This window comes from Poecilia mexicana, unplaced genomic scaffold (genome assembly GCF_051168715.1).
Source record: "Poecilia mexicana isolate PSO_F unplaced genomic scaffold, ASM5116871v1 scaffold_18, whole genome shotgun sequence".
Classification (NCBI taxonomy): domain Eukaryota; kingdom Metazoa; phylum Chordata; class Actinopteri; order Cyprinodontiformes; family Poeciliidae; genus Poecilia; species Poecilia mexicana.
Genome location: NW_028263387.1, coordinates 21,859,991 through 21,872,870, shown reverse-complemented (window position 1 = coordinate 21,872,870; position 12,880 = coordinate 21,859,991). Strand labels below are relative to the sequence as shown.

At 39.1% G+C, this 12,880-nt stretch overlaps 1 protein-coding gene across 3 annotated transcripts in view; it reads left to right on the top strand.

Moving 5' to 3' along the window:
* dysf (dysferlin, limb girdle muscular dystrophy 2B (autosomal recessive)) overlaps positions 1 to 12,880 on the top strand; it is an 89,847-nt gene that overhangs the window by 46,198 nt on the left and 30,769 nt on the right. For all 3 annotated transcript variants that reach the window (XM_014981496.2, XM_014981495.2, XM_014981497.2), the window contains one exon: positions 11,171 to 11,269. In XM_014981496.2, coding sequence (XP_014836982.2) covers positions 11,171 to 11,269 — 99 coding nt within the window. The remainder of the gene's footprint in view (positions 1 to 11,170; positions 11,270 to 12,880) is intronic.

Below are 12,880 nucleotides of genomic sequence, written 5' to 3'. Positions count from 1 at the left end.
ATCCATCCTTTCTGGACTCCCCAAACCTCCTTCAGACGATTATCAGTCCTACTTCCCAATCCCCATTTCATTCCTAATCTCTTCTTTCTTTGTCTTATTGCTGCATAAAATGTTTTGTGTTTGTTTTTTTTTCCAGGCACACATTTCAGCAGTTTCATTTTCTATGTCTTATGAACTTTATTATCATTTCTGTTGCATGTTGCAGTCTTATCAGCCTCTTCTTCACCTCTCAGACCTCTCTGGTTGTTTCTTCTCCTTTCTGTCCAATCCTGCTTCACATATTTCTCCTTCACATCAGGACACTTTGCCTGAACTCAGCTTCATTTCCTGGGCGTTAAATCTTTGCCTTTATGCTGAAATAGCTCTCAGGATTGCGGGGAGCGTTTCAACACTGACCTCTTTCACGCCTCAAACCTCACATTTTCCATCCTCTTCAATTACATTTGTCTCATTGCGTCGGAGAGGGAGTAGCAGGTTTTAATGTGTGCCAACATGGGAGGTCCAGAAATGCGCAGCGTGAGCTAAGAAGCATAAATCACTCTGAGGGTTCACGGAGTCTAAGCAGGGTGTCGAAATCAGTGTACACTCCCTGACATTAACGACCTCGTCCAATTAAAGCGCCCCGACATCAAAACAGCGGAGCGGACACAATGAGAGCAACCAAACCAGACGATAAATCTGCGGTTCCTGCTGAATGTTCCTCATGTTTGAGGATTTAGAAATCTGTAATTTGGAAACAGCTGTGAAGTCTAGCAGCTGGTCAGCAACCTCAATAATAAGCAGCATTGTTTTTAATCTGTGCAAAAAAAGCAAACAGGGGCAAGAATTTGCAACGTTTAGCATTTTTCTACCTGGTGTTTTGTTAATTTATCACCTGTTGGAGTCATTATAGAGTGGTTGGATACGCAGTGTGTCTTCTGTTGGTTTGGATTGGTTTGGTTTGGATAAAGCGTCACTTTAACAGGTGAAAACTACAAACAATAGAAAAAAAATTACTCTCCATTCTCACTACAAAGTAAATTAAGTATCTAACAGATAACTTAACTTGCATGTTCAAAAATAAAAATTAAAAACAAAAAAACTGCAACATCCAGCCTAACAACACAACAAAATCAGTAAAACATAAACAAACTAATTTGAACAGAAAAAAAATTCCAACTGCACCATTTTTTGGCAATAAGTTCATGTTTTTTTGACGTATGAAAAAGGAGCCTTTTGAAACGTTCCTCGACAGGCGCTCTGCTGTTACCTAGCAACGTCAGCGAAGCCCAGTGCTGTTACGTAGCAACCCAAGCAGAGCTCCAGAACATTTGGTCATCTTGTTTTATGCGCTGTACAATGGCTGCTGGAAAAAAACAAGTGTTTTATTGTTGACTTACCATCCAGAAACCACTTGCTGGATTCTTGTTGGTTGTGCAGGAGGCTCCACTTCTGCTTTTCAAAGATGTGCGCTTGTTTAATTGTGCCTCTTGTTTGCAGCCATTTTTATGTGTGAATGTGAACATTGAGAATACTTACATTTAAAGTGGCAGGGCGCCCTAAAACACAACTGATCAGACTAAAATCTTGTTATCCACGAATGATTTTGTGTAAAATGTGTAACGAACAGGTTTTGTATAGACCACAGACCTATCCTAAACAAGCTGTTCAAAGAAACATAAAAGCAGATTTTAACTGATCCAGACTCACTTTTATCAACTTTCTATCAACATGTAGCTTAAAAACATTTCTGTTGTTCCATTTGGCTCGTTGGCTTGGAAACCTGTTCTCACTGTTGTCGTGTAGCGCTGTTGTTAAAGGCTCTGAAGGTCAGCTTGTGTGCAGCTCTAACCGTCTAACCTGACAGTTTGTGTTTCCTGTGTGTTTTCTGTGCTTTTGCATGATTTCCTGCAGTTTCCAGATGGAGCCAGTTCAGCTATCATTAACCTCTCGACCTCTAGTTCCAGCCTGCATGTAGGTAACAGACTCATCCTTTAACACGTTCATTCATTCATTCATTCATTCATTCATTCATTCATTCATTTAATGTCTTGTTCTGTTCCCATTACTCTACAGCCCCTTACAAAAGTATTTACACCCGTTCAGCTGATTCACATGTTGCCATGACAACCTGGTGGAATCTGGATTCGTACTTAATTTACATCTTACCTAAATATGATTTTATTCTTTTTGTGGTATCAAAGTAAAGCAGGCTAAAACGACACCACTGGTTTCTGATGTTTCTCTGTGAAACATTTTTTGAAAACCGTCTTCCGTTTTCCTTCTATCTCACAAATATGTGCTAAATTGTGTTTGTGACATAAATTCCTGAGGTTTGTGGTTGTAACAATGGAAAATGTGAAGCACTTCTTCAAAGGAAGCGTACACACTGTTTTATCACAACTCTGCATCATGTTTACAGCTGCAACTAACGATTATTTTAGTAATTAATTATTCTGACGATTCAATGGACAAGACAAATGTAACCAGTTTTTCATACAATATTAGAAATACATAATAAGATGCGAACAAAAGAATCAATCAGTCCTTTTTAAATGCTAAAATTTATATATATTTTGTACAGTTTTGACTTTATTACAGCTCTGAAAACAGTTTTTTCAGCAAATGGTGGTTTTTGAACCTGTATACGTCAGTTAATGATTGATCAATTACAAAATAGAATTACAATTATTAAAAAAAAAAGACTTATCACGATTAATCTGATTACACATGATCAGTCTGTTTAATAACGATTAATCTTGATCAATCGGATTGCCATGATTAATCGGCTTAATCAATAACAATCCGATTAGTCACGATTAATTGAGTTAATCTCGATCTATCTGATTACTCTTGAACAGTCTGATTAATCACGATTAATCGTGTTAATCTTGACCAATCCGATTAATCGTTTCAGGCCTAATCATGGGTCTCCAGATCTGCTCTCACTGGCAACAAACAGAGGATTTCTTCATTCTTACTTGTCAGAAATGCACAGTGAAGTATTTTCTAACTGAGGCTGATGGATGTCACTGGCCTGATGTGGAAGGAATTCACAGGAACGTTTTAAACCCGGGGTTTCGGTGAGCAACGCGCTCCGATCTGTGCGGTTTGAAACCCGATCACTGATTTGCACGTTGCATTTTCTTATTCTGAATCTCAAAGCTGGGTCGGTTTAAAGACTCGCATCCAGTAGTTCCTCACTCAATGGTAATTGGGGGGGTTATTTCTTTCTCTCCAAACAAAGATATTTGTTTTATTAAGGGGACAGATATTGAAACCACTCAAATTAAAGGCTCGGCTTTCTGTCTGCTCGGGGCCAAAGTCAACAGAGCTGCTATAGATCCTCTGTACCGCAACTCCCTGAGCGCCGACAGTTACCACAAGGAATAAATGAGAGGGAGAGACTGACGAAAGGAGAGGCAGGAGCGACTGAAAGAATCAGAAACGATTCTTTGAGTGAAAGGAGGAAAAAGGAGGGAGGGTAATGTCGCACGGCACCAGCGAAATAAACCTGGCTCCTTCACGTTTGGGTCAAGACCAGAAAAACGGGGCTGATGATTACCACATTACTGCAGCGAAGCGGACTGCACGGCTGCTTCCAGTCGGATTCGGTTTCAGCATTGGGAAAGTTTGAGGAGATCAGCTGTCGGTGGCATCGCGACCTCACAAACAGGCACATCTGAGACGGAAAAATGTCACGTCTCGTCTGCCTGACGCGAGTTGATGACAGTATCCGATGCTTTGCACATAATGTGGTTTCTGATTCGTCTTTTCTTTATTTCTCCAGGTGAAAAAATGTGGTCAAACTGCACCTCTCCATTCCCATCAACTCCCATCAGAACTGTTCAGGTCTTGTGCCAACAGGCAGTCAGATCGGGTTAAAATCCCACTTTGAAAACGTTGTAGTTTTCCTCAGCTTCCATAAATCCAGAGGAACTAACCGACGTGGCTTCATGCCAGGCGACGTTGTGGCATTTTCCTGTTTCTGCAGGAGGAGGTTCTGGGGGTAACACGCATTTATGGCCCTCTAATGACACTGTGACCAGAAACAAGATGTCAAAATAGCTTACTAAATCATTACTGTTTTTCTTGTTCTGCTAATCACGGCTGCAGACTGATGTAAGCTGCTGCCCGCCTCCAAAACTCTGAGCGCTGCACATATTTTCTGCCCAGAATGTCGTTCAGATGTGTCCGTGCAGCTCTGGGTGGTGCACCGCTTTTGAAAGCCCACTGTTAGGCATTTGGCTTACAAAGTCTATGGTTAAATTGTTTGGCTAATCAGAAAAACTTTATTTTCTCTACAGGATAAAACAGGCGTCGGAAAAAATCACAATTTGTCGCCAGATCTATATAATCAACAAGCCTGTTTCAAAACGTGTTAGTTGCAAATTAAATATTGCACTTTACTTTAGTTAAAAAATGGCTGCATACACAGCTGTTAAAATTCAATACAAATTCAAAAATACTTTGTTGATCCCAAAGGAAAATTGAATGTTGTAACTAATTAATTCAGATTTTTCAAAGAGTTATCGTAGCATCTGTATTACAGCGACTCTGAAGGAGTCTCTGACTGAAGATACTCGAGACAAAGTTATAAAGTTAGGTTACTTTATAGTGTGGAAGATCATAAGCAGCTTGATAAGCTTCATTTAATTGAACTTATGTATCTTTTATAGAGACAAGTTTTGGCTATTAACAAATGTCACACTTAAACATTTATAGTCCAAGGTAATTTCCAATGTCTGTCGCGAAAAGCTCGGCTTCTGGTTTTATAAAACAATTAAAAGTCGTGCAAGATTTGAAACGCAAAGCAAAATGAAGACATAAAACTCACTAAATCCCATCAAAATGAAACAACTTCTATAAACTTCCGACTAAGTAAAGTCACACAGAATGGAGCGTTACCATGGAAACTGTGGCTGGGCAGTTAGAAGGGGCAGTTACCATGGAAACAGAATGTGGCGCTGGAGGAGGGACATTACTAACCAGGAAGTCCAACTGATTTCTCAATCCATACTTTATTCAGCCTGGGCAAATTTACAAATAAAGCCATTAATTACTTACCTGTTGTAAACACGCGGAGATCCTGATATATAGACTGTAAACAGCTTTTGGATCTACAACATGGCAGCAAATGTGAGCTTAGTTTATTTATTTCAAACATATCCACCCAAGCAAAGTATTTACTTGGTGCTTAATCCTGTTCACGCTACAAAAAAACACAAAATATTTCCAAATGTAAGATTTTGGTAAGATCTTACCAAAATCTTGGTCTAGTTTCTAGTATAAATATCCTACTACACTTAAAATAAGACAAACTAACTTAAAAGTAACTTTTAAGAGAGATATAAGGGCTTGTTTTAAGTCAGTAACTCCTTAATACTGATAGAAAATTGGCAGATTATTTTGTTTATGATATGGGAGAAATGTCTTGTTACAAGTGAAATAATCTAGTACTTTTAAAAATCAATATTAAGGAATTGTTCTCTTATATCTTGCTGAAAAGTTACTTATAAATTAGTTTTTTTTTTCTAATTTCAAGTGGAATAAGACATTTCCACCAGAAACTAGATACAATTATTTGGTAATATTTTGTGTTTTTGTTGTACAGGGTTAAATTCCCGTTTATTACTAATATATATATTTTTAAATGAGCTAGAGAAGTAAGAATCTGTTGAAAGTAAGTGGCAATTTCTGTAAGAAATCAGCAGTTTCTTCTTCCAGTCTTCCGGTAGTTGAAAATATGGTATTTTCTGTTTTCTAAAAAATATGCTAGTCGGCAGCATGAGACTAAAGCAGCAAATGGAAATACAGCGTTGGGATTGAACCGGTTCTGTGTAATGTCAGTCAGTGATCGCTAAGCAGAAACCTATTTATATGAAAGATGCCACAGATTCTTACTTGAGGAATGGTGCTCTGCCTTCAAACCACAAGCAAGCAAACGACAAAAACAGGCCCTGCTGAAAAATCTTCCCACTTGATTCACATTCTTCTCTCTAAACTGGCTGTTTTTTTAGCTATTCTGCCAGAAATTCTGCAGACTTTGAATAGTATTAAGTATTAAGTGATGAAGAGATTTCAAGGACAGGAACATCTCTATTGTTAGACTTTTATGATTCACAGAAGACAATTACCGGAGTTTCACCAATGTCTGTAAATTCAGGCTTTTTAATTTTATTGAAAACACTTCAAAAAAGTCAATTTAATTAAGGAATAGCTAATTTAATTTGCAAAGACAGTCTTGGGAAGAACTACAAAGCAATTTTGGAACAATATGTAGCCTAATAGAAAACATTTAAAACGTTATGCCAATATGTTTATACTTGAAGATAACACATACTTTATTGTTCCCTAAGGGAAATTTGTTGTAGGCGGTGGAAAAGAGACTGCAAAACATACAAACACATTACAAGAGAGACAGAAATGTCGCAGTGTGATTGGAAAAGTGCTGTTTAAGTTCAGTCCATTTACCATAACGCCAAAGAGCAAAGGAACAGGAACTGGTTCACATCCCAACACAACTTCATAGATGGTTTAATTTTCATTAAGTAATGAAAATTAAGTAAAATGATATATAGGACAAATTAGAGAACAAATAACCGAATGAATAATCAAGTTTTATTAAGAAGGCAGATGGAAGTTGTAAGTTATGTTCATTTAAAGTGGTTGTTATTACAACAAATAGGAATGTAGTGTTTATTGGTTTCAAAACACAATGCATGAGCCAAACCAAGCGCCAACACTGAATCTAATTATGCTGCCTGGAAAAAAGTCTGTATGATCTTATCTTGGACTCCTAACAACTTAGGTTTGCATAAAGAATACAAAGGTTTTTGCTAGGCTGGAACACAAGTAATCAACTAGGATTGGCCACGTTGGATTAAAGAAAATTATACATCAAAATAATATGTCAACACATCTAATGTTGCCAACAGATATTTTATGTTACTCATTTAACTTGATAAAGTCTTCTTTAAAGAGAAAATATGCGTCTAATAAAGTGGGTGGCCGATATACATTAAATAAAAATACATGAATTAACCCTAAAAATAAACTACGGAGCAATAACTCAAAATGAGCAGCTAACATCAGTTAGCAGTTGTAAAATCAAACAGCTAAAATTCACAGTATTAATAAAAAACATTGTGAACATTGTAAATGATTAAATTTGTCGAAAATATCCGGTAAAGTATAATACTTAACACAGAGCTGACAGTTACCGACGGCAACAGAGAAAAGGGGGAGGAGCTGGCAGTTACTGGTTGCTATGACAACCACCAACTGCCAAGAGCAACTTGACAGAACTTGAATCACCAACAACTTCTTGACTAAACAAAATGAATTCAAAGAATAAGCAAACAGATTTTGACAAACTTCACGTCCGTACTGTTAAAATAAAACACGTGCAAGCAGCAATTCATAAATGTATAAATTGGAATTTAGAACTCAAATTTAGTGACCCGATTGCTGAAACGGAGCACCGTGTCGTCGGAACTTCGCCTCCTCACTTCGGTTTCTGATTGTTTTCCGTTTCGCTGCAGCCCTGCGCAGTTTCCAGATGTTTTCGGTCTCAAATAATCAGATTTAAATGATATTGTTTTGTAATTGGGTGTTGAGCCGAGCCTTGTGTCTTGCTACACAACAATCGGCCGCAAATGCAGAGCTGTGCCCTGACCGCTGACCCCGCAGTGGATGGGGTTTCCCCATAAAAAGCTTTTATGAAGCGGCTCAGAGCTCTTATGTAAATCCCTGGCACTGCCAGGCTGCTTCGGTTACCCTGGCTCTCCCTGCGGGGCGTAATGACTGGCTGCAGACCACACCGACACCCCGGACCGACCGCCGCAGGCCGAGTGTGCGCACGCTCGTTTTCCACAGTGTGTACTTAATCCGCGTCGCAGCCTGGAGCGCCCCGGCGACGGCTTTAATCTGTCTGAACTTCGCCTGGCGGACCGGAGCGAGCACACCCCGAAACAACGGCGCGCGCACTCTCTGGCGCCCCTGTCATCAGCGTTTGGCAGCGGCGGCACACAGAGGGCACATTAACGCGCAGCAGACGCTCCGTATGTGTGCTGAGCCCCACGTGCGGCTCCTTTCCACGCCATGACATGCTGCCGCTTTGGAAAAATTAGGAATTTCATAGTGTTCCCTGCCCTACTTGTGCTTCCAAGTGATTCTGCGTGTGTTGGAGTCTGTGGGAAATATGAGAAAGGGGATTCCACACAAACCTGCCCCTCTATAAGAGCACTTTTGTTGTACGTTAATGCACAGAAAGCGGAGCGAGCTGCATGCGTCACCAGTTTGAGTGTCCCTTGGTGGGTTCAGGGCTGCAGGGTGGAGACTGATTGCATTTAAATATGATGGTTTTTTTCCTTCTATCACACAAAATGACAGCTTTTAAATCTGTGAGAAAATAATGTGAAGGCACTGCAAAAACTCCTACCAAAAACTCAAGATCTAGTTTCTTAGTGCACTTAAAAAAGACAAAACTAACTTAGGAGTAACTTTTCAGCAAGATATCGGAGCTTGTTGTTTTAGGTCAATAATTCTTGGATATTGATAAGAACAACTAGTTCCAGTGGCAGATTATTTCACTTATAACATGGAAAACATCTTACTATAAGTGAAATAATCTGCCACTGGAACTAGAACTTTGTTTTTATCAGTATTAAGAAATTATTGACTTGAAACAACCAAAATTAATTGGTAAGACTTTTTTGTTTTTGCAGTATTTGACAGTTTTAATGGATGCACAATGATCTGCAACATATTCAAATTCCTTAATACTGAAGAAACAGGTCTAGCTCCACCGGCAGATTATTTCACTTATAAATTGGGAAAAATGTCTAGAAACTAGAATTTTTTCATCAATATTAAAGAATTATTTACTTAAGCTCCTATTTCTTGTTGAAAAGTTACTTAAATGTTAGTTTTGTCATATTTCAAATGTATTAAGATATTTGCACCAGAAACTGGGCCAGTTTTTGCAGTGCGATTTTTTGATAGCTCAGCAGTTCTTGTTGCCAAGGTGAGCAGATCATTTTCTGAACTTGATCAGCTCTAAACTTTATGACATCCCCGCTCGTTTCAACTCATTATTCATCTCTGAGAAATCACATTAAATGAATCAAAACGACAACCATCCAGGCCTCGACATTTCCAATCGGAGATCTGAGTTTCACCCTCTGAACAGAAGGACATTGTAAGACCTCGGCATGACTCATAGCTGTAATAGTAATACTTTAACAACCTTTACTTTCATGCCAGCAGTCATGTTGTAATAGAGGGATCACTTCATTTTTCTCCCCTTAATGGTGCATGTTTTTATTTTAGACTGAAATCCTTAATGTATTACGTGAATGAGGAATATCTGCTTACAAAGTGTTTGATTTTACAGCTTCAATGTGTTCAAAGTGGGATTATTCCTAATCCTGTATGTTTTGTTTTCTTTTTTCCTGTTAATACGGACACTAGATGTTACAGTGGGTAAGTCTGTGTGTTTATAAGACTAAAACTGTTAAATATTCAAGAGGGAACACACTGTAAAACAGCAGTGCAGCACTTGTATTTATCATCTTGCATATTTATTGTTTTAAAATGATTTGTGAAAGTAGTATTATGGAAAAAAAAACTGTTAATGTGAACATCACTCAGTCGGGTTTATTAAAATAATGTGCATGATATGAGAGCCACAAAATCAGACACTCTTGAACAACCACAGTCAAACGCTAACAGTTAAGCTAACAGGTACTCAGAGTCAGATTAAAAGTTATTTATATTGTAGCTAACAAATACAATCTACAAGTATTCAGAGGCTAATGAGTTGTTAGGGTGAAGATAACAGCTACACTATTAGGCTAACGGCTACTCAGACTGACGAAAACGGCTATCAGACTGAAGCTAGCAGCAACTCAAGCTGAAGATAATGGCTACTGAAGGTGAAGCTAATGGCTGCTCAGTCTGGAGATAACGGCTATCAGACTCAGACTGATGCTAACGGTTACTCAGAGTCAAGCTAACGGCTACTCAGTCTGATGCTAACGGTTACTCAGAGTCAAGCTAATGGCTACTCAGTCTGAAGATATCAGACTCAGACTGATGCTAACGGTTACTCAGAGAGAAGGCAACGATTACTCAGAGTGAAGCTAATGGCTACTCAGAGATAAGCTAATGGTTACTCAGAGTGAAGCTAATGGCTACTCAGAGTGATGCTAATGGTTACTCAGAGTGAAGCTAACGGCTCTTTAGAGTGATGCTAACGGTTACTCAATAACCGTTTTTACTGAGTAATTTTTCTTCATAAGTGAAATAATCTGCCAGTGGAACTAATACTTTTTAAATAAATACTAAATAATTGACTTAAAACAAGCTCTTATGTCTTGCTGAAACTGATGCATTAAAACATTTAATGTACAAAAAATTCTTGGTAAAATTTTGTATTTTGCAGGGTATCTCTTATTAGTTTTCTGTCATTGATAATCAGACAGTAGGAAAAATAAAGTATTGAAAATAGCTCAATCGTTGTATAAGAAAAAGTACAATTACCATTGTCTTCATCCATAAACAGTTGGATTTCTTTCTTTCGTTCTTTCTTAAAATATGGTTCCTCTGGTGCACATGTTGATTTCCACCCACTTCCCATTGCAGTGTTGCCCTTTTCCATTGCATCAAATCTCCATATACCATGACCTTAATGCCATAGAGCCACCAGAGACAGTTTTTACTTCTGTTGACGTGAGTTGGCCAACTCCGTCTTGCTATGTGATCACTGGAAAAATCCTACACAGCTCTAGAAAGAACAACAGAAGTTAACACAGGACCTTCAATATGTTTGAAAAGTCAAAGGTTTTTGGAGAAGTTCAGCTGTCAAGCAAATTCAGACTTAATGATTATGCAAAGCCCTGTTGGACCAAAGACGTTTTGGTGATTGAAGGGATGTCTGCATGTTGAGATTACATCAGTCAGCAACACAGTGAGGAGAAACCGGGGTTGAATTCAGGTCTGGAACTCCAAAATGTGTATTTTGGATTGAAGGACATTCAGGGAAACCAAACAAACCCCAACTTGCATAAGAGACCTTGAAAAACTTCACATAAATGTAAGAAAATACAGACTTTCTGCTGCACAACCTCTTTAGTACACCACCTTCCCCTCAATGTGACGTTTTCTGACTCTGAACATTTGGTTTCAGGGAGAGGAGTCCATGGATTGGTGGAGTAAATTCTACGCATCCATCGGAGAAAAAAACAAATGTGGGACTTACCTGGAGAAAGGCTTCGACACCCTGAAGGTGAGTGAGAGTTAACGGCTACTCTGAAAGAAAAGCCTGAAATGAAACACTAAGTCATCTTCAGATTGTTCTTACTGGAAGGTTTGAAATGATATAATCGTTGAATTACATGGTTTAAAACGAATGATTATTTCTAAATGAGGGGCAGCACCTGGTTGGTTAGTCTGCAGCTGTAGCTCATCTGCTTTAAGGTTCTTTTGTTCAGGGATGATACTCAGTACCTTTGTGGTAACAAGTTTTTATTTGAGTTGCTCTTGTCATTGTCCCAACAAGGCATTTTCGTCCAACGCCTGACTTAATAGTTTCTTTCTTTTTGGACCATTTTCTGTAAAGTAGAGATGGTTGTGCATGAAAATCCCAGTAGATCAAACCATCTTGAAGGACATTACCACCTAATAAAGCACCTGGTGATCGTACTCGGCTGGTTTATTTTGCTCACTGCCCTGTTGTTGTCTGCTCGTTGGCTACAGACAGTAGTTCCCATGCTCTGTCGTTCAACGTCATCGTGATTCATCGAAGTGGATCCTTTCTCTGATCACAGCAGTGGGACAGATTCAAGGAAAAAGGCCACTCTCTGATGTCACCATGGTCTGAAACAAGCGATCACAGTGTCTGCCTTCGTCCCAGGAGTGTCCTTTCTCTTGCATCGCCCACGCTGTGTTCAACCTTCATCCAGATTCTCTTGGTCCAAACGATGACCTTCCCCTCCACCAGGACTTGAGGCATGGGTCGCTCTGCTCGTCTGGTTCCCAAACAAGTCATTTATCAAATCAGATTCTCCAATATTTTCCTCAAAAGCAGTCTTGTTTTTTAACCCTTGTCTTGTTTTTTAGCCCTTGTCCGTTTGTTCCAGCATCATTGGAAAGCTTTGGTTTTTGCACATGAAGTGACTCTGATATGTCCTCAGCACTAAGCTCTTATTTTTAGACAGATCTTAACATAAGTAGTTAAAAACACTGGAACAAGGGCCAACTAAAAGCTCAACAATGATCCCATTTACCTGGAGTGTACTTCCTAATTCAGGAAGCCTAATAGGTGAACTTATTCTGCCCAATGAACATTTTTGCGGCATGTCAAAACTTTCACTTCCAACACCACTGACATTTTGATGGAAATGGGCAAAAAAGACCAATTCCGTTGATACCTGGCCTCCTTTTCACCCTCCCTCCGCTCCTGCAGCGCCTGTTATTTTGTTCCAGTACGTTCTTATTTATGCCTGGCTGCACTTCCTCTCATGTTCCTCTCATTTGTTCAACCAGCTCTTTACCCACAAGTCCTTCTGTCCCTGGAAAATGAGTTGTTATTTCCAACCTTTACCTTCCTTTAGACCAGAGCTGCCACCTCTTTACTCTTTGTCCGCCTGCTTTCTGTGACTTCCTCTGCCCTTTGACTGAATTTGGACCGGTACTATGGTTCAAATGGCAGTCTGATCAGAACCCTACAAAGGAAGACCTGGATATCCCACACCAGAAGAAGCTTAAACAACTTGTAGATGATTATCTGCATCAGAAGTTCAGTGTTGGGCAGTTCTAGCTAAAATCCTAGTGGAACTAATGTTTATAATTAATGCTTTATGATTAGCATGGCTAACACTACGGCACTAATAATTAG